A 23,011-nucleotide genomic window follows, 5' to 3' on the forward strand; every position below is an offset into this window, starting at 1 on the left:
TCACTGCACATTGAAGCATACCTCTTAACTGTCCAGCTTTTCATACAATGTCTATATATATATATCTTCATATATCTTCATCTATAAATATGTTGTAAGTAATTACTATGTTAAATTGTTAATCACTATGTAATCCAATGTAACTACTGTCTGTTTATTTTACTGTGGAGCTTTTCTCCCCGGGCCTCCGCTGAAAATGGACCCACGTCCAGTCGGACACTCCCGGTCAACAAATTTAAATAAATAAATAAATAATAAATATATATATATATATATATATATATATATATATATATATATATATATATATATATATATTTATACATTTTTTTTGGCAAATCACTGAGGATTGAAGTTAGAAAATGACATATATTTGAATTTCAGACTTCATACCCTTCAGAAAAGTCATGCTAATGTAAAACCTGTTATTCTATCAACTTTAACCGAAAAAAGGAAAAGGTGCTTAAGAAACCAATAACCAAAAAGTGTAAAGCACAAAACACTCCACCGGTTTCAAAACTAGTAGAAATTTAATGATGTAGACAAAAAAAAAATACACATTAACGTTAAAATCAGGTACGTTTTCGTCGCCAACTTTATAAAGAAATAAAGTATATATACTGAAAAGGTAAAAACATTAAGAATTTGTTGGAGAAGGGTACTCAAATAGGAAGAAGTGAAGGACACTCTAGAAATAAAAAAGGTTTGTTTAAATGTGGAAGTTGTAACTACTTTTCCCATTTGTTAACAGGAAGCACAATATATTTAAAATCCCGTAATAGGAAGTTACACTTGAGCACGTTTGTGAACTGTAACACTAAAGGAATAATATATTTAGTGTTATGCAAAACATGTGATTCATTTTACATAGGGAAAAGTGAGAGAAAACTTAGAGGTTATACGAACACCTCTATGACATTAAAATGAGACATGAAAACAATGCCTTATTTAAACACAGTTGTGTATGTCAAAGAGCTGAATTTGGATTCTTTGTTCTAGAGACTGTAGCTATTGACCCAAAGGTGGACCATGGGAAACAAGGGTTGAATATAGAAAGTTGTATTGGCAAGTAATACTGGAAGCATGTAAAAACCCTGGTTTAAATTATATGATTTCTATTATGCCTGTATTAAAACTTAGATTTGCTAAGTTATAGATAGGGCTTGAATTGTAAATATATTTTACTATGAAATTTAAATGAACTTCTATTTGAACAGAAAAGAAAAATGGTCTTTAAAAAGTTTTTTTAAAAGAAGTTTTTATGATTGTCCACTAGATGGTATTATTTATTCATATATTAATATATTTAAAGTTATTTTTTAGTATTTGTACTCATGAATGATTTTATAAGTTAAGAGTTTTATATATATGTGAATTTGTTATATATGTGAGAATTTTTATAGTTTATATACATATTCATTTGATATGTATCAAATTCATTTATAATTGTAATACACATTGCACTTTATACTATTATTAGGTGAGACTGTGGTAGGGAAGTTTGATGTTTGAGGTTAATTATATCGGATTACAACTAATTAGCAATTGGGATTCATTGTGTGCATTCATTGGGTGCAATCAATCGTAGAATTGATATTTAAATGAAGGTGGTGTTGTGTTTAGCTTATCTGAAGAAGTTGGCGATGAAAACATACCTGATTTTAACGTTAATGTGTATTTTTTTGTCTACATCATTAAATTTCTACTAGTTTTGAAACTGGTGGAGTGTTTTGTGCATTACACTTTTTGGTTATTCTATCAACTTTCTAAATTTGTAAGAGCAATATTTAAAAATTTTGTTCCCCCATTGTTTATGGCTCTGTCAAGATTTCTTGCTGTAAGAGGTCGAGAGGTATGCATTGAAGGTAAAGTGGGTTACCCCCTTGAAACAACTCTGCATAAAAAAGTCATACAAGTATTTTTTTTTTTTGGCAAATAGTTCTATCACTAAAAAAGTGGTTTTACATTTTCATATTTAAAAGACGTCTATTTGGAAAAACAGTGATGTGATATATCATTGTTAAAGAAGAAAATTAAATTTACTGTAATTGTGTGAGCTATACTCTGATTAGTTATGGTCACACATTGAAATCAGAGAAGGTATACTGGGGAGGGAGTAAGTGGTATTCATTAAACAAGAAAGTGAAAAAATGCTTAAATCTTCAGTCAGTATCATGTTTTATTATGTATTTATTTATTTATTTATTGCTGGCTATGCCCTTGCAACTCCCCCTCTAATATCACTCACTCCATTCAACCACTACCTTTCTTTCCACTCCACTAACTACCTTGATTATAGCAAGCTCAGATGCACATAAGCCTAGTACTTATTATACAGCAGGAACTTCTTATTGTAAAATTTGTTAATGTCTGTTATGTACTTCACAGATAAAGATTCTAGTTCTCTACTGATGTACTATGTTCTTCATCTGTAAACATGTTGTAAGCAATTGCTATGTAAATTGTTAATCGCTATGTAATCCAATGTAACTACTGTCTGTTTATTTTAACTGTGGAGTTTTTCTCCCCGGGCCTCCACTGAAAATGGACCTACGTCCAGTCGGACACTCCCGGTCAACAAATATAAATAAATTAAATAAATAAATAAATAAATAAATAATTTAATTACTTATTTGATTTCCATTAGTCCCATATATAGATGGTTTTATTTTTAGAATATGAATATTAGAAATATTGACAAAAATATGCCTCAGCACTGCAATGTTCATCTTTATTTTGGATAGCTATCTGCATTATATATCAATGTACCATTGAGTATCACTTAAACAAAAACCTTTAGGTTACATAAACAGTGGCACACAGAGTGCAGTAAGATTATAGTAACCAGAATCATTAATATGAAAAACATTCATACTCTGACTTTAGAAACTGAGAATATAACATATATATTGTTTTTTTGTCATTAGTTCATGTCAGAAAGGAATGCTACAGTGCCTTAGAAAAGATAACATCATAAAAGGTAAAGTATTATATGAAAACCTTTTTCTTACCTTTAAATTTGTTTTAGTTTCATATTAGAGGTGGTTCTGTACTTTTTACAAAGTGTTACACCAAAAGGCAAGAAAGTATTATACAAAATGCAATATACTTTACAAAATTCTGTGTAAATATTAAAATATATACTATTTTGCTGAATTATGAAATGTAGCAAGATGTTATTCTACACCTCCTTACATTGGGTACTCTTTACCAAAACCGTTTTCCTTCTTTAACATGAGATTTGGTCTCTTTCTAGTGATTTCTATTTGTCACAAATCCTGGATTACCTTTTCTTAAATTGATATCAGTATACTACTTTTACTGTTTCCCATTATATTTCTATGTTGCCAGCCTTACCAACACACCATAGCCATACACTGTTTAAAACTTTACAGATTCCATTTTGGAGAAAAGCACTTTGAAATAACACACCCTTACTGCCACATCATAGCCATACACTGTTTAAAACCTCACAGATTCCATTTTGGAGAAAAGCACTTTGAAATAACATACCCTCATTTATCTCCCATAGAGGAGGTAAGCTGAAGTCGTTTACATTTGAACATTTTCTTCTCTACTTTGTCTGTGCTTTACTGTATAAAAATTGCAATTTATACTAAATAATCAGTATATCCAGTATCCACACCACTGGTGGAATAGACATCACTGAAAATATTAATATTCAAACAGCTACTATGTCGAATTAATTTATCTTAATTTATATAAAAGTTCAGATGAATCTCTACTAACTTGAGATGACAGTGTAGTAATTACCAGTCACCAGCCAGTATGTAAAATGTTCATGGTAGCTGCTTAACTTTTCTTCAAAAAGGAGAAATACCAATGTGATTTTCCTATATAAAATGGTTCTCTTTGACCATAAATTCAAGTTATTAACATATAACTGCTGCATGCCTTGTCATTAATAATTGGCTTATGTATTACTTTACAGCCTGCTCTCCTCCAATGAAATTTATTGATTGTACAAATGCAACATCAGGAAGTAAGGGTTCTGAGTGCCAAAAGAGCTGTAAAACCCTTGATATGGCATGTGTAAGTATTTCTGATATAAATTACTCAACTGAAAACTTTATTATTAATTAATTATTGCTTATGCATACTAGAAAACAGTATTTCAGTTTTTGGTATCTGATCCAAGAAAATCAGCATTTCAAAAACAGCAAACAAGATCAACCATAAATTCACACATAAACAATATATCTTTTATAAGTCTCATAGAATCTAAGTGGCAAATCTATGCAAAAGCAACTGCAATTAGGTACTTGCTCCAAAACAGTAGACAGCGTACAATACTAATTAGAGTTAAAATTAAGACAGTTTATACTGAGCAGTCAGGATATTGTCTAATAAAGTTAATGTTGGCAAAGGTGGGCCATGATGTGTACAAATACTTCTGTTAATGATCCAAGTAAAGAATAAAATGTTATTAAAAGATCAAGGAATTGGATAATATAACACATGAAAATTATTTATTGAAAAAATGCATTATACTAGTGAAAGGGTTAATTTACTATAAAATAATATTAGCTATTCTAAGATATCCAAACAAAAGTGGAATCTTAACATAGGGTAGAATGGTATGTTCCATGTACATATTAGACAATCCCAAACACAGTGACAGAAACAAATGTAGCTATATATCAACTTCACAAAACTATGCTGGATATTTCCTATCCCAAAGGATAAGGGTCGTAGGGCAGAATTCAACACTTATTATCCAAGATGCTCTTGTTGGTCAAATGGTACAGATCCAATAAGAAACAGACACAGTCACGACCGCAGTATCCAGTACAAATTCAAATGGTACAGATGCCAGCACAGTATGCTGGAGGTCTTGTATTTGTCTCCCAAATAAGAGCTAATGTCATCCTTTCACTTCTGTGATACTAACAGTGCCCAAGCACACAGCTTTCTTGGTATTTCTGTGCGTGTGTTTGCAATTTGATCTTCATAGAGACAATATATGAATGCAATACAGACAGATATTAGAAAAAATGTCCACCACCTTTTGCAACCAATAGCTTTGCAGTAAGCACTATAGAAAATATTATCCATTTGTTGTGATGTATTCAGATTTTTCGAACCCTATTCACAATATCAGATATATTTTCAGGCCGGACAATTCCAATACAACACTGAAGTGGATTGCCAAGTACTTAAGCATATGATCCAGTAAGTTAAGATTAACAGCCATCTAGGAGAAGAAAATACTGTGAAACAAAGCATTCCCCAGGGCTTGGTATTTGCTTTATTCCTGTTTAAAGTGTACACACTTCACATGATACAGTATCAAAAAATATAATAGTGGGACTAGCCGTCTGAGTTTTTAATAGCAATAATGGCTGTCACTATTGGCATGTCATTAAAAAGGCACATAAATTACCATTTTCTTTGCAGATGGTTAAATTTTGTTCTGTAACAAATGAATTTTTTGTGTGCTGTGATTTACACTGATTCAAAGAAGGTGTTTGAACTTGCTAAATATGTTTTTTTAGTCAAAGTTATTATACAATATCAATTCCTTCCTTTTCTCTTTCATTTCAGTATAGCACAGGCTGTGTCTCAGGCTGTGTATGTCCACGTGGGCTTGTTGTTGATGAGCAAGGGAACTGTATACCTGAAGATGAGTGCCCTTGTGTCCACAACGGGCAGCTCTATGCACCAGGGGAGACAGTCGCAATGTCCTGCAATGCATGGTAATGCATTCTTCCCTCCATAATATAGTAATATGTACACTGTTAATTAAGACATGCTTTTATTTAATTTATCATTATGGTTTGTTAAGGTTTTATGTTCATTATTTTGACCAATAGCATGTTTCTTGCTGTAGACTTTCACTTTGCTGAAAATAAATTACTTATATTTTTCTTTAACTTGTTTCTTCACTTATTTTTCTACATATTTCCAATCATGGTATTTAGTTTTTCTTTAGAAGAAAACATTTCTTTAATATTATTTGTCACTTTGTGACATTCATTGGTCTCTACATGTATTTTCTAATGCTGTCCTTTAATGCAGGGGTAGGTTCTTAATTCCTTCCATCATGTAAATTATTTCTCATTATATGACTATACAGAAATGGTGAAACATAGATCTGATGGCACTTCTCACATAAGTTATCGCTCATATTTAGCCAACAGTGTACTTTCTGTCATTCCCCAAAACAGTTGATTTGCATTTGCTCCATACTTCTTTTTTAAATGTATGCATTTGTTTTGGCAAATGTCTATTACGTGCCTGTGGTGTTGGGCCTCAGAACACCCCTGGGAAGACATTATTTCCACAATAACACACACCCTTTTGGACAATATTGCTTGCTTGGTTAATATTTTGTTTAGTTCATGAACAAAGTTGTTTTTGTTTGGCCATTTCATACCACACAGACTACATAACATATCTCTCCAACAGTGCCTTACTGATCCATTCTTTTCCTGTGTTTTGCATGGTACAACATGCTATATCATCATGTATCCCTCCTTTCATTGTGGGATTAGCCTTTTAGTAACAACAATTTATAACAGAATAGTGCAAATGGAATGCTGAGTACTTAATAAAATGTCTTCTGAAACTAGTGAGGGTGTTTCAGCAATGACGGCTATGTCCCCCTCAGACTGTTTATTTAGGTCACACTTGTGATTCATGCAAACACCAGCCATCACAGTAACTATGAATCTGGGATCATCTTAGGAGATGACATCCTTCCACAGGCTTGGTCGGAACATGTGACCACCAGCCTAGCCTTTTCTTCTTGACTGAATGATACTTCTTTGTTGAAAAATCCCATTTACTCCTTCTGACTAGCTTTTCAGGTGGAATATCTGTTACTTTATTCATAAGAAAGTATGTTATAACCAGTGTTACAAACCTTTAGCCAGGGGAATCCATCTTGTTGTCTTTTGGCACAAATGGATGACACTTGTCACTACTGTATCCTCAGCACAAATGCATAATATTTAAGTGTTATCTGAACAGCTTCTAACAACCGTTATAATATCAGAAGGCTCTATAGTAGTAGTTTTACTAGCTCCCTCTACGGACACTTAAGGGTTAATAGTGAAGCTTGGTCCATCATTCTCATAGCTGTGACATCATTTATTATTGGTGCTCCTGGAAGACATTCATCACAACCTTAATGAAAATGTAGACTGTAAAAGGATTTACGAAACATTAAAGATAATATGCTTTTGGGTATAAAGTCATGGCACCATGGTACATGCTAACATTTGAGTGGCTCTCAGTTTTAATAGGTATGTCTCAGAGAACTGTTTTTGTAACTTGGGATACCTGCAAGAAAAAACAGCCAAGTTAGAGCTTTCACTGTGTAATACCTTAAACCTCCTTAATGGAGGACCATGGGATATCTCTTTAAGGAAATCAAGTGTTTCAGCTACATGACTTCTGAATGCGCATGACTATTTACATTTTAAGTTACCCTATTGTTTGCAGTTCTATTAATGCTGATACTTGAAAAAAGTAGCTGATGATGTGATATTTGAAAGCAGTGTGCTAGCTTTAGGCAGATGTTCAAAGCTCATTTAACAAGTGTTACAGATATAGTTGCTGAAATCTGACTCTTTCTATATAATACATTTTTTTCTAGTGCCTGCAAAAACAGAACATGGACATGCACAAATAATGACTGCCATGCAACTTGCAGTATATTTGGGGAAGGGCACTATGTTTCATTTGATGGTCAGCGATTTGAGTTCACTGGAGACTGTGAATATATTCTGACACAGGTGACAATCTATTTTCTTATTAATTTTCAAACACTCCATTGCCTTAAGCAGAATTTTCACATTCCACTAGCAATCTTTCAACAGGATATATCAATTAGGACAGAATGGTCAGTGAAAAGAAATATATTTCCTACCTGTGCAGAATTAAAAGCAGCAACTAGATGAGACATTATAATGTCTAGTTTTTTTATGAGCACCAAATTGCAATGTCATCTGCTTGTCACCAAACAAATACTAAGTGATTTCTGTCATACATTGTTTTCAACCCAAAGTTTTGTTATGCACGGCTTAGTTGCCCAAGTTTAGTGCTTTTGTAACACAGTAATAAAACTGAATTAGATAAGGCTACATGATATTTTCACTGCAAACCTCTGGCAGAGCAATACCTCCAGTTACTATTTTATTATATTTTCCTTAACATTAGTTAAAGGTGTGGTTTCTTTTAATTTAATCAGGTTTACTAATCCATAGTTTCTGGAGTTAGATATGCTCATAGGTTCATGGATCAGCACTAGGCTAGCTGTCCTTGGGGTCATTTTAAGCTTAGCCAATTCTTTCGAGACTCAAACCCTGCACCTTGTGTTTGTAAGGTAAAACCTTAAGTATTATGCCAAATCCCATCCCTTAACAAGACCATTCTTTTTACTGTATTTTTCCTTGTTCATAGGTAAATACTAGGCAATCAGTCTGCTGACTATAATGTGCATGGCCAGTAACCAGACAATGACCAAAGATGATAATCAAATCCTGGGCTTTTGCTTATAAGATAAACACCTTAACCATTAAGCCAACCCCCAACCTCCATCATAAGCCAAGCCCCTTGTGGCACTATTTTAATTATTCCAGCTTCCTGGTATCTCACTAGAGGCCAGAGGCTAATGACTGTGGCAAAAAATTACTGAAGACTGCTGTGAGAGACTCATCCAGTCCCAAAATTCTGCACTATCTTTCCTAACTAGCCCATGTTTCGCCATCATGACATCAATGAGTCCTCCTGCTGTTTTACCTTTTCCTGCACTCTCCATCATTGCCAGAATGGAATCTCCACATCCCACACAGTCCAAAATCAGCCTCCATCCACCCTAGACTAGGATCCCCCCCTTGAACTTTCCTAAAATGGAAGCAGAAACGTCACTTAGAATGTATGCACTTCATCTTATCACTCTCCATGTCTTGGTCAGTTTGTCCAGGTCATTCCATTTTCTTACTTCTGGCAGCTATATACCTATCTCCACCATTTCTATGTGTTTGTGGGGATGAAATCTCCCCCCAAAAAAACTTAAGCCAGGACGTAAAATGGAATTTCATCAACTACCTATATAAATGGATTAAATCCATGTGTTTTAATAAGCCAATATCTATGCTACAAAAGGATCTATCAAAAGTTTTTATTATTTTCTCTTATTGTCCCATGTGATCAATAACAGCAAACGTGTACCTCCATATTACATGTATATATACATAAACAAGGCTTACAGATTATTTGTGCGGTGTTGTTTATTTCATTGACCTGAATTCCAAAAGACTTGCTCTCATTGTAAATGAACAGAGAGGTCACAGAGGACTGAGAAGGTTTGGGTCAGCCAAGTATATAATTCCTCATCACTAGAAAAAAAAAATAAACCCTCTTCAAGGTGTTAAGATATAGGTGTTGTGTGATTTAACACATAAAGTGCAGTTTTTGTTGACCTTTCTTTTAGGATCATTCAGCACAGATTAGTGACCTGGGATGTAATTAACTCTTCAGCTATGAAAGAATTATGCACTGTCATGAAAGGTAATACTGAGGGTTCTGTGGACTTCATGTTAAATGATACTGGCATTACTACAGTATTAAACCATAATGTTACATAATACTGACATTACTACAGTATTAAACCATGATGTTAAATGATACTGACATCATTACAGTATTAAACCATAATGTTACATAATACTGACATCATTACAGTATTAAACCATGATGTTACATGGCATCTCACATTACTGCAGTATTACAGTAATGCAGTAATGTGAGATGCCATGTAACATTACTGCAGTATTACATCAAGATGTTACTTGCTGCAGACATTACTACAGTATTAAGCTATGATGTTATATAATACTCACATTATTACAGTATTAAACCATGATGTTACATGATACTCGCATTATTAGAGTATAATGCCATTATGCTACATGCCATCTGACATTACTGCATGACTGCAGTGTTACATCATGATGTTACATGCTGCAGACATTACTAGAATTTGGAGTGTAGTATACTGTTTCAAAAATGCACTTTTTGTAACATGTAAAAGATAGAAAATGATATTAGCTAAAGGACAAACTGAGGACAATATAAGCACAAGCAAATTAACAGAATTATTTCTTCACTATCTTCTCTGACAATATGAGAGATACATTAAACAGTCTAGAAATTGTTACTGGGTGACATTTCTCTGAAGGAAATGTAAAAACATGTTAGTCTATTTTTTCAAGTAGCAGATGGTTTAAAATTGCTAATTCTTATCAGAAGTAAAAAAAAATATTTTACTGTTTCTTCTAAAAACAATATTGATATTAACTAGTTAACAGTTTCACAGAAATTAAACTAGCCAATTAATTCAAATTAACATAATCAGAATGATAATGTTTCTCTTCATTTTAGGACTTTTGCAGCAATACTGCAGGAAATGGAACCTTTAGAGTTATCTCTGAGAATATCCCATGTGGAACAACTGGGACAACCTGTTCAAAAGCCATCAGACTTTACTTGGGGGTAAGATAACGCTTGTCTTCAATATGTACTAATGTCTCAAAAAGGATAACATATTTTCTTCAAGTCCACCAAGCTGTTACCTAGTTCCTATATCAGTGACATGAAATGTTGCATTTAGTAAAACACACACACACACACACACACACACACACACACACACACACACACACACACACACACACACACACTTCTGCAAGTTTTTTTCAAGTATAAATATAATGGTAGATAATCTAAACTACTTAAAGGTCATTTATTGATAAACTGTCACTATTATACCATTCCAAATGTTATTCAGATATCCATCCACAAGCTGTTTTTCCCATTTTTTGCACATGGGGTTTGGGTGTCACTTCTATGGTAATAGGCATCTAGAGCCAAGGTTTACACCTTAAGTAGTTCTTTCACATCACACACTCACAGCTATGGACAATTTAAAGTGTGCAATCCACCTACCACTGATATATTACTTGAGAAAGTGGTAGCAATAGCATTTATGAAATTAGTAGATATGACGGTGGCAATGGTGACCACAGAGATAAAAATATTACAGTAAAGGAGAGTGGAGACATAGATTCAGCAGTGCAAGTATGTGAATCGTCTCTGCCTGCATGCATTTTTTTGTGAGTGTGTGTGTGTGTGCGTGTGTGTGTGTATGTGTGTGTGTGTGTGTGTGTGTGTGTGTGTGTGTGTGTGTGTGTGTGTGTGTGTGTGTGTGTCCGCGCGCACATGTGTTTGTATGGTGTGTGGGGGTTGGTTAAAAATGGTATACATTTTTAATCAGAAACTTCTGCTGTAAGTACACATCTTCTAGACTTAATCTCTGGAGAAGTAAGCTTTAACCAGCTTTCACATATCCTTTCATAACTGCCCATTTCAACTCACATGTTTACTATTTTGCTTTGTAGTGAAGAACCAACTATAGTTTTCGTAGTTTGTGAATGTTTACTTTTTCATCAGGTACCACGTAGTCCTTACAACTGCAAATAAATAAGCCATCTGGAGATGCTATAGCTCTATAACTACGTATCTATATATCTGTATGTATGTGTGTGTGCTTACAACTTGGAATATGACATCAATTCTTGCATAACATGTTTTATTTCTTTTTTAAGAACAATGAATTAAGGCTGTCAGAAGGTAACTATGAAGTGTTACAGAAAGACTCTTCTGCAGCTGTACCCTGTAAGATATATCATATGGGTATCTTCCTGGTTATAGAAGCTAATAATGGACTAATCCTTATGTGGGATAAAAAGACCAGCATCTTTATTAAAATCAGCCCAACATTTAAGGTAAGTTTGTATATGGTTTTCAAAAATATGTTTTATTTGAACTATATAAAGGTATCTGTAAATGATTAACTCTTATGTTGGAATATCTGTTATCCCAACAAACCCCCATTAGTTGTGAAGATTCATTTTTAATAACTGTAATATAACTTTACATTCCAGATCTTAGTAACTCTGATACTGAATGCTCTGTATTCATTCTGTGCCTGAACTAATACAGTAATAATTAGCTTTCCTGCAGTGATTGCTAAAAATTACATTTTCACATCAATCACTTCCTTTTGCAAATTGACAGCAACCTACTAAATATACACAAGAAATATCATCTCTATGTATTATATTGTCCTTTGTTAACTGGAACAGAGCAGGGATCTCCATGGACCTTTTTAAGATTCAGCCTAGGAGAGCTGTCTGGTTAAGTGACGTGCTGAGTGTTCCACAGTTAGGTAATGGAGGCTGAGGGAATGAAACCCTGGACTACAGGAAGCAGCTTGTTAACAGAACCTTAATCCTCCATATCAACTGCCAAACATAAATATAAATAAATATATATATATATATATATATATATATATATATATATATATATATATATATATATATATATATATGTCTTATATATGTCTTGTTTGATCTCACCTGGATTTCTAATTAAATTCATAAATCCACAGTCATGGATTCATAATGTACTCTTTTTATTGCTAAATACAAAACAAACTGTGTAGGAATCATAATAAAGGAACATATAAATCTTATACCCCTACTTAGCAGAATTTTATTTATGCAAAATTACAATCAGAATGAACAGTATTTTGAATAAAATGGCATAAGTGATATCCTTAATAAATCTTAGATTGTAATAGAGCTAATTATGACAATTAAGTGTGGATCTCTGCTCTTTTCCAGTGGTCTCCTATAACAGTGGGCAGTCATTTGAGGATGAACACAGTCCACATGTGGCTTACTTTTACTGCTTTAGAACCTAAAGTACCTTTAAACCGATAATATTATAGTAACAACCCTTAATGGTCCACTTGCAAATTTAAATTAATCAGCAATTGGCGGGGTTCTCTCATACTGTATAGCCCAAAACTGGAGACATCGTCAGCATGAGAAAACATATCTTTACATATGGATTATCACTTTCTTTCCATTAGAGTTAAGACAAGTATTTAAATGTAATTGTTGTGACGTTTTTAAATATGCCGATTGCTACTCTTCTTTTTACTAGCTTTTTGTTAAGTATCTCTTCTTGCCTGCTATACTTTGGCCTGCATTCTGCCCAGATACGTGTTTGGATATGTAAAATGAGGATTCTGTATCAAAAGTGCAAAAGGCCACAACACTGAACTGCAAGACAGTGAGAATCGAACACGGAAAGTGCAAAGAACAACAAACCTGCACACATCAAAGGGAAAAGCACAGAAATCACAGCAAAATCTTTTGCAACCCCCCATGTGGGGGCTGCATCCTTTACACCCCCTGCTAATTATATATACCACCTCTGAAATCACACTGCAGTTGGGAATGAGCAAAACCCTAAACACAGCTGTAAAGCAATCTCACACAATAACTCACCTGCTTGGTTCATTGTTCTAGGTTTCATTGTTGAATGGTTTTGTTATTTTGTGCTTTCAGTGTTCTGGAACCCAAAAATGAAACACAACCCAGAAGGAATGTGCTATTGTGCCAGCTGTAAGAAAGAGTTATGACTTTTTTGCTAGGATGGCTAACAATTCCTAGGTGGCTAACAATACATATATCACACATCTGACTTATGTTGTATGGTGGCTATTTATTTTTTTTAAATTAATGATTTTAATGGTGTGTTTGGAATTCACTTAGCACAAATCTGGTAATGAAAGTAAACACACAAACTTTGATTCTACAGTTTTTTCATTTCCTCATATTGCTTATCACTTGACTTAAAAAAAGACAAAGATACTTTTGTGTCAGAAAATGTTTAATTTTTACTGAGTATTAGTGCATAACTTAAAAAATCCCTTTGCTGGACACTGGGTTAACTACTGGAGTTATCCATGGAGTCTGGAGTGTTCCATAACTGCAAAGTCATTGGGAAGATAAATCTTTTGATAGTCAGACAGTCTGTCAGTGGGGGATTATCAGACATACTGGCATAAGGAACAATCCCTGATGAAGAAAAGCATGACACTTTCTATGGTATCTCTTGCTTATGTATAACTTCTGGAATGTTCTTTTTAGTGCTGTGGATTTTAATAGAAACATTGCAGAAACCAACACAGTAAGCAGCCCAGAACAGGAAAATGCATCCAGATTTTAGACAATATATTATCTGAGTAAAGCTGAGTTTACTTGTTCACTTTTATAAAAAGAGACACAACAGGGATGAAATGCTAGACCAATACCTCTCGCATAAGTTATGGAGTGTTTCTACAAACTGTATTCCAAATAGTGTACTAATGAAGGAGCATAAATATTAATAGTATAAGCACTATGCTTTTAGATACATTAGTGGGGAATTACTTAAAAGATGGATTATTGACGTACTGAAAATCTTGAAGAAGCAATGAATAATTAGGTGATCACAAGATGCTGATGAAGTTTGAAAATGAATATTCATCAGCTGACGGTTCTGCTGTGAATGTGCAGTGTTAATATATCTCTATGCTAAGTATAGCTTGATTCTGTCATTCTGAATAGATTAGGCTGATCCTGCTTTATATCCTGTATTAAATGTATTCTTGTCCAGTCATGACTAAATTGCTACAACATTATTAGTAATGTATTAATTGTTTTTAAATATGATGTTACAGTATCACTATAAATCTCACAGAGCTGAAAATTAATAGTTAATGCAACCATAACCCCAGTGCAAAACTATGATAACATAGGTGCAATATATTCAACCTTTATTATCATTTCTCTCCAAAATATGATAAATATTCCACCCTGCCTGCACAGAACTGAAGACCAGAAATGCACATTTGTCCAAAATAACAACTCCATGCACATCCCAAATAATTTGCACTTATAATCACCTCTGAGATTGCAGTTACTTAGAGTGAAGACAGATGCTTGTATTTTTGTACAAAAATTCAAGAATTTAAATTTCTTCTTGTCTCGGTAAATCTGGAAAAAATCCCAACGCAGTGCTCAGCTTGTCGAAGAAACTGCCAATATTGACCTACACATTGTAATATCACAACAGCCATTATATCTCAACATATTGTTAAACAACACTGCAGAATGTTTTGCTGCATTCGATGCTTTTACATAAATACACTAATTAAGATTTGTTCTGTTTTAGTGTATGTTCTCAAGCTGCTCATTAGATTGAAATGCCATTTTTAGTTTAATCATTTCTTTGCTTGTGCTTGTTTCCTCCACGTGAGCAGCCTAATGGCTCCTTTACCATCATTGAATCACTCCACTCGTTCTGCGGGGGTAAGAACTGAGCATCCACAGGACTGATGAGAAGCTTTGGCCCAGTTGTTTTGGCCAGATATTCCAGTTCGCCCATTTGTAACACAGTGGTGAAGTTGGGTGGTAGGCAGCAGGCCAGCATGCCTGTTATGTTAAAAATCCTACCCCTCTCCTAATGAAGTATCCCCTTCCCTTGCCATTGCTCTGTAACCTCTGCTGCCTGTTACATACCACAGCGATGATATTTCCACATGCTCACTCTGTTATGTGTGTAAGCAATTTGGCAACATGTGCTGATAGGCTCATGTCATATGGGTGGAACATTGAGTGCTCCTGCTAGATATCACTCTAGTGGGAATCTAGAATCACCTCTCTCCCCACTAAAGTGGGTAAGCCAGTAACGACCACTCAATCCCATCCATCCTGGCCAGCTATGTCAGGTGGCAGAGCTACTATCTGAACTCAGGCTACCTGGGCCGTGGTTAGGGCATCTTTCTTTTACACCACAGGAGCCATCTCACCTCTTGCTTTCATTTGATAACCAGGATACAGCCCTGATCCCAGTGGATTGTTTTCTGATTCGGCTCAGAAATACATAATTCAACACAACAGAGAAGAGAAAATAATTAGATATGTCAACATTTACAGTCTTGAGTACAACGTTTTACCCTAATGTTAGAGCCAAGAAATGGATGAGAAGTCATTTTGTGACTTGCAGCGTATTTTGCAGCTTGAATGCTATTTGGTTAAACCTGAATAGAAACAATACAGAGCAGATTAGCAGTATTGTATATATTAATGAATATTAGTTTCAAATTTTAAACAGTTCCTTTAGCTTAACAGTGATTTTCTAATTAAGATAAATGTCTATATATCTACAACTTATTAATGTGATTTCTCAGTTATTTTAATGAAACTCATTTCTGCACCATTCTGTAAAACGCAGTTTGTCTTACTAGCATGAAAACAGTGAAGTAAAATAATTGCAATGTTTTGTAAATCATTCTGTAGAAATGTTACATGTATGTCAGGCATGTTTCTGATTTGCCTGCACTTCTTAAACTGATAAATATATGTCCTTACTGGAAAACATACAAGTGCATCAAAGCTATGAGCATTAAGTTATTATGCTGTAATATTTCCCTAGGGAAAAGTGTGTGGCTTGTGTGGGAACTACGATGGCAGAGGAAGTGATGATTTCACCACCAGGGGGCAGTCTCTAGTAGTCAGTGTTCAAGAATTTGGCAATAGTTGGAAAGTTTCACCTTCCTGTCCAGATTCCATTGCAAGCAAGGATCCCTGCAGAACCAATCCCTACAGGAAGTCCTGGGCTCAGAGACAATGCAGCATTATAACAAGTGCTGTTTTTCTACCTTGCCATCCTCAGGTAAGTGTCATTATTAGTTCTCATTATTATTTTTTTGTGTATCAGTTCTGTGATTTCTTTTTTATCTTTTTAGCCAAAGAATTCCAAAGCACAACAGAGTCATTTGCTATTAACCTTTCCAGTGACATAAAATGTGAAGAGACATTACCATCCAAAAGAACTATCTTTCCATGATCAAAATGTCATATCAATAACAAACATTCTGTTTTACCAAGATGTACTTAAGTAACGCTCTTGCTTCGAACATCAGATACTTATGGGCAGGTTTTTAACCACTTTGCTGTCCATATTCCTTTCTAGTTAATTGTCACAGTGTTGCACATTAAGTTTACCTCATGGGAAGAACCTATACAAGTACTTATAGTCATACCTTTCAACCTCATAGGCCAAGAAATCTGGACAAAGCCATTAATAATCGTAGGACAACAGCTAAAACAATAGGGGCAAGTTTTAAATATTACACTTACAAACTTATAAGGTTGATAGAATGACATGTTTTACGTTTGCATACATTTACTGAAGGGTGTGAAGTCTGAATCTCAAATGCCTGTCATTATTTTCTGACTTCAGTCTATAATGACTTGCCAAGCATTTGCCAGAAAACCACAATTTTATGAAAACCAGACCAAAAATATGCATCAAAAATCTGGACATTCTTTAAAAAGCTGTACATTTGAGAGGTATGCTTATAATATGGTGTTGTTTATGATATTGAAAGGCTCTCCTATATGACTGCTACATTGATAGCTGTTCCTCTCTTGTTAAATGCTATTCAGCTCCTGCTGTTGTCAGTGCAGTTTATAGAGAGATATAATTAAATTAAGGTTTGCCAGATTGGATTCCTATATAATTTTTCTTGCCCACTTTTAGTTCATTTATTTGCTTTATTACAATTCTTTTCAGTTTTGAATTGTCCTCTTAACTTTCAGGTGTCAGATGCTGCAGATATTGCTTTCATTTCACTTCCACTTCTTCTCAATTTTCATTAACTTTATAAGGAATTACTGTAGATAATTTTAATATCTCTTATAACCTTCTTCTCTGTACAGTTATGTTGATAATTAACAGGTAAGCATTTGCTTTTGTGTTATTTTTTCTCCATTTTGGTGAATGACATGCATGTTACTTTCCAGTGTTACTTTCTAGTGTTGATGCCGTAGTCACTGGATTACATGCAAATTAAATTTTGTTTCTTCGCATATAGCAGGCAGCATAGAACCCAAGATCCAAATGGATGAACTAAAAAATAAATGATAAATTATATATTCAGTTTATTTGATGGCCCACTATAATGATGTCTGCTGTAATATGTCAAAGTTCTGTGATGCTGTGATGCACTTTTTCAGTAATGTATTCTTTTTGTTTTGTAGTACAAAAATGTAAACTAGTAAAAGGTGGATAAATGGAATGCATTAATGTGGTGATGATGTCATGGTACCTAACTCCTATCCTTTTGCACATGCAGCAATATGACATCATAACATCATGCAATATATCAGATAATATTGTATATTTACCCTTCCCCAGGTAGACCCCCTTACCCCTTTTATAATACCTACAATTGTGACATGGGTGCCAGTAATGTCATTATATATAATTCATACGCTGCATGTATAGTAATGTGACATCATGATAGCCTATGATATATTAAGTAATGTTGCACCTTTACCCTTTCTCAGGTGGACCCCTCACCATACTATGACTCCTGTGTCCATGATGCATGTGCCTGTGACAGTGGCGGAGACTGTGAATGTTTCTGCACCGCTGTAGCTGCCTACGCTGCTGCCTGTAATGAAGCTGGTACTTGTGTTGTTTGGAGAACTCCTGAAATGTGTCGTAAGTATTTGTCTATGAAAAAATAAGTATTATACAGAACGTAAGATATGATCTGAATCAGGGCTCCTCAGAATCAACCAAAGTCCTTGCTGCTAGCAGGCAATGTTAGTTAAAGTGAATAGTTATCGTTCGTTAGTTCACAACGAGGGATCTTTTCAGATGAATGGTTGGAGCTGTATTTTAAAATGTCACAGTTCACTGAAAACAACCTTAATTGAATGCCGGTGAATCTTGGTTTTAATAAACTATATTTTTTACTGCTGTGATGCCTCTCAACCTTTTAGAACAAAAAATCTGGACAAAGCCTAAAATGATGGGGGGACAAATAGGGACAGATTTTAAATATTGCTGTTACAAACTTAGAAAGTTGCTAGAATAATAGGTTTTGCATTAGCATGTATTTTCCAAAGTATGTGGAGTCTTAAACTCAAATGTTTGCTATTATTTCATGACTCCAATCATTGGCTATCTGCCAGAAAGGGACAGATATTAGGGGGAACACACTGAAAATATGAGTCAGAAATCTGGATATTCTGTGAAAACCTGTACAGTTGAGAGGTAGTGTGAAAGCTGTAGAACTGGTGGTGCATTTTTTGGGATTTTTATCACCATTTCTAGTACTGTATTTAGTGCTTTATTCATTTCTTATGTGATCCTATTCACCGGGCCTGTGCCTGCAAATGGTCCGCTGAGATCAGTGCACTACCCTGGTAAATAAATAAAAATATATAAATAAATAAATAAAATAGGGCATTTTGACAGTTTGCAGAAAAATGCAAATCATAGAAAGGTGGTTGATGTTTCATCCATTTGTCATTCCCTTAGCTATGGAGGGTGTACAATCTCCAACATCACCAAAATGAAAGAAAAAAAGGGAAAAAAAATGAATGGATTTTTAATGAACTGTCCTTATTGCACAATAAATGTTTTGTAGAACTTGATCTATGCAACTGGTTGTTTCCTGAGCAGTGAGTTATTTGTCATGATGGCTAAGGTTGAGCTAGCATCATGAGGGTTAGTAGAACCAGCCAGGGAAAGTTAGCAATGTGGGTCTAAATCCAGGTCACCTGCTATAGTGAAGAAAGCTAAAGGAGTGACGTCTGGGTGCAAATAAGAAGTGTAGCCCATCCACAGAAAAATCAAGGCTATGAAACTAACCAAGAAGTACATGCACTCCAGGTGAACATCACAAGTGTGCGGAAGTGCAAACTGCCTTTTTCTATGCATGGCTCACATGGACTGATAGGAACATCAATAATATCACCGTTCCTTGCTGGGTGATATACATGATCCCCTATTATTACCTCTCTTTTATTCTTCAGTGCCTGGAGTGGGCACAAATGCAGGGTCTGAGCTGGGTCTGGGTCTTGATGGACACAAGGTGATGGGAGTGAATTATGATGATATGATTATTATTATCAACATCATCATTTTAAATTTAATGAATGCAGTGGTTTGCAAGATTACATGTCACTACTGGGATACGCTCCTTGAATAGCCAGGTATTTTAACAATGCTGTTAATAAGTAAACTTACTGAATTTTATGATGTGATAGAATGTTATCTCACAGCTTCTTGCAGGGGAAACTGGCAAAACGCAAGGAGTGATACAGTTATTTCTTCTAACTCTTCTTTTTATTGTTGACTTTTAGCTCTCTTCTGTGATTATTACAATACCCCAGGAGCATGTGACTGGCATTATCAACCATGTGGTGCACCTTGCATGAAGACATGTAAAAATCCAAGTGGACTTTGTTCAGGCCAGATTCCTGGGTTAGAAGGTATATCTCAATATCTTCAGTTTATGGTATCTGTATCCATATTTCTTGCAAACAGTTTTCCTATGGTAAACATTAACGTACTCTATAAGTAATATTTTGAATCATGAGTTTCTTGGTTGCAGGTATGAGAAGACAATGTTTTCTGAAAAATAACTGCATATAATTTTAGCTATAATAGATATGTAAATCCATATTAAGGGCACTGTTTTATGAAGTTATTTTCAGAGCATAGGTGTAGCATATTACTTGGCTTAACTTATGCATTCATTTAATGTAGTTTGCTTATAGCAGTGAAACATTAACATGGCTGGAGTACAACCTGTCAATCAAGTTAATTTTTACAAGAGAAAGTAGCAGTGGACAGAGTCCAGACCATAACTCGTATGGACAGAGTCCAGACCATAACTCGCATGGACAGAGTCCAAACTTTAATTCACATGTACAGAATCCAGACCAAAACTCACATGGACAGAAACTGTAATTTATATGGACAGAGTCTAGACTGTAACTCATATGAGCTCTGGCTTGATTATCATCCTGGCAGTTTGAACGACCAACTGGGCAATGAAAGGAATGGTGACCCATACCTTAGGAAAGGTCTCCTATAACTGAATCCCTGATAGAAACCAATAACCTGATAGGTGAAATTGGTTTACTTATAAGGCATGGCTACTGAGGGGATCTACACCAAAAACCGCAACACAAATGAAATAAACTAAAAGGACTGAAACCAGGAGCCAGCAGGAATAAATAGATGAATAGATATACAGTTACTCCAAAACAAAGGGAATCCTTGATGTCAGAGTCCACACTTCTTTATTGCAACACAGTAAATGCAATTCATCTATTTATTCCTGCTGGCTCCGGGTTTCAGTCCTTTTTGTGTGGATACTAAGTGGATATATCATTCAAGTGAGCAGTGATATTCTACCACTGTTCCTACAGTATATCCACCTACTGAACATTTGCTGAGACGTGTGTGGGGGGGATAATCAAAACTTCCCTGATGAAAGCCTGTCTAACAGCCTGCAGAAATCAGGTCTTTACTCATACAGAAAGAGATGTTATTTAAGTGCGGGTATATGCCAGATAAGTGCCAAGAAGGGGGGGGGGGTAAGTAGAAAATCAAAAATAATGTGGGACCACCCATTAATACTTCTGATTTATCTAAGTGATAATTTTAATGGATAATTATTGCCCATATATCAAACTGCATTAATCAGCCTGCATTCGCATTGTGAAAAAAGTATTACAGGACATTTACAAGCTGTATATATGTGCTAATGTGCTTCCAAGATGTCATCAATTTCTATTAGCCTAAGCACTCTGTCTAATGCACCTACCTATACACTGCATGAATTTCACAATGTAAATAAAAGCATTTATTGGAATTACCATATTTTACAATTGATGTACAGAAATCTCATTTGCAATATTGTATCCCTTAGGTTGCTACCCAGCCTGTTCAGATGAAGAATATTTTGATGAGGACATGATGTACTGTGTACCTTTCGAGCAGTGTGGCTGTTACGATGAAAGTGGAAATCGCTATGGAAAGGGAGAAGTGGTGCCATCCAAAATTAACTGTGAATTCTGGTAGGCTTTTTCTCACAAGTAGTGTTAGTGATGGAGCAAATGTGATCAATGCATAAAGAAATAATGAATTACGTTAATTATTATTTTATCAAGAGTTAAATTTGTTTTTTTCTAGCTACTGTGGAGAAGAAGGAATAGCATGCCAGTTTGAGATCAAAGGTATGTTGAATTATTATGATAAAAGTCTTTGCATGCAAATGAACTTTGATACAGCCAGTACTGGTATACATGGTTTCTGCTTTTTATCATTGTGAATTGTCTATTTAATATGGGAGCTTGAAGAACTTATTTGCCAAAAAACTTCATCAGTCACCCCAGTAGCTGCACCTAACTTGATTTCATCTGCATGCAGTTTACAGTGATTAATAGAAACATTACAGAATACAGTACATATAAGATACAGATGTGTAAAATACAGCAGTGTGGCTAGAGTGGAGTAAAGGAAGCAGCAACCAAGGGCACAAAATGTTAAGGGGTGCAATTGGCTGATCCTGCCCAATCTCCTGTGCATACTGGAATTAAAATGACACTATTACATTTGCAGTCAAAACTGAACTTTTTTGCTGCTGATTGATTAGAGTCAGTTACAGCTCTGGTAAAATATACAGTTAGTTAGCAGAAACAAATACATAGACAATTCCTGTTGCCCCTTACAACAGAATAGCACTTAGTACTACTTTAATTTTTCTTACAAATGATACATAGATATATATGTATCAGTTAAGCATTCAAAGACAGACAAAGTATACTAATACAGTTCTATAATGACAACTCCAACTTCAAGTTTAGCTGTAACCCTCAAGCTATTGAGATGGCTAGTAGTTATGCAAGTAATTGTTATTCTCACTTACATAAATTTTTTTGACCTGATAGTCCCTACCAGATCTAAACAAAATAGGACATTTAAGAGCAAATGACCATAATGCTTCACATGCATAAATATACAATCCAATAAAAGAAAAAAATCATAAAATATGTAGCAAAGCTAAAGTCATAGAAATCAACATCAGAAAGCTGTTGAAGGTACTAACAAACACCATCAGGAAAACAAAGGCATACCATATTCTTAGACTAGTACTGGAAGCTAAGGATAGTTACAAATCCTTCTTTACTTATATCAGGAACTTAAAAAATAACTCCCAGCATTGCTCTGAATGTGTTCAAAATGGATATCAAAAATATATTAAAAACAAATT

General features: G+C 34.7%; 1 protein-coding gene across 1 annotated transcript in view; it reads left to right on the forward strand.

The window, feature by feature from the left end:
- LOC122791458 (mucin-2-like) overlaps positions 1–23,011 on the forward strand; it is a 111,427-nt gene that overhangs the window by 29,139 nt on the left and 59,277 nt on the right. Inside the window, exons 17-26 of the mRNA XM_044059203.1 lie at positions 2,928–2,980; positions 3,953–4,053; positions 5,566–5,717; positions 7,622–7,760; positions 10,411–10,521; positions 11,634–11,813; positions 16,363–16,602; positions 18,282–18,438; positions 20,091–20,219; positions 21,668–21,815. Of these exons, the coding sequence (XP_043915138.1) occupies positions 2,928–2,980; positions 3,953–4,053; positions 5,566–5,717; positions 7,622–7,760; positions 10,411–10,521; positions 11,634–11,813; positions 16,363–16,602; positions 18,282–18,438; positions 20,091–20,219; positions 21,668–21,815 (1,410 nt within the window). The remainder of the gene's footprint in view (positions 1–2,927; positions 2,981–3,952; positions 4,054–5,565; positions 5,718–7,621; positions 7,761–10,410; positions 10,522–11,633; positions 11,814–16,362; positions 16,603–18,281; positions 18,439–20,090; positions 20,220–21,667; positions 21,816–23,011) is intronic.

This window comes from Protopterus annectens, chromosome 17.part0 (genome assembly GCF_019279795.1).
Source record: "Protopterus annectens isolate FY-2018-M chromosome 17.part0, PAN1.0, whole genome shotgun sequence".
Taxonomy (NCBI): Eukaryota; Metazoa; Chordata; order Ceratodontiformes; family Protopteridae; genus Protopterus; species Protopterus annectens.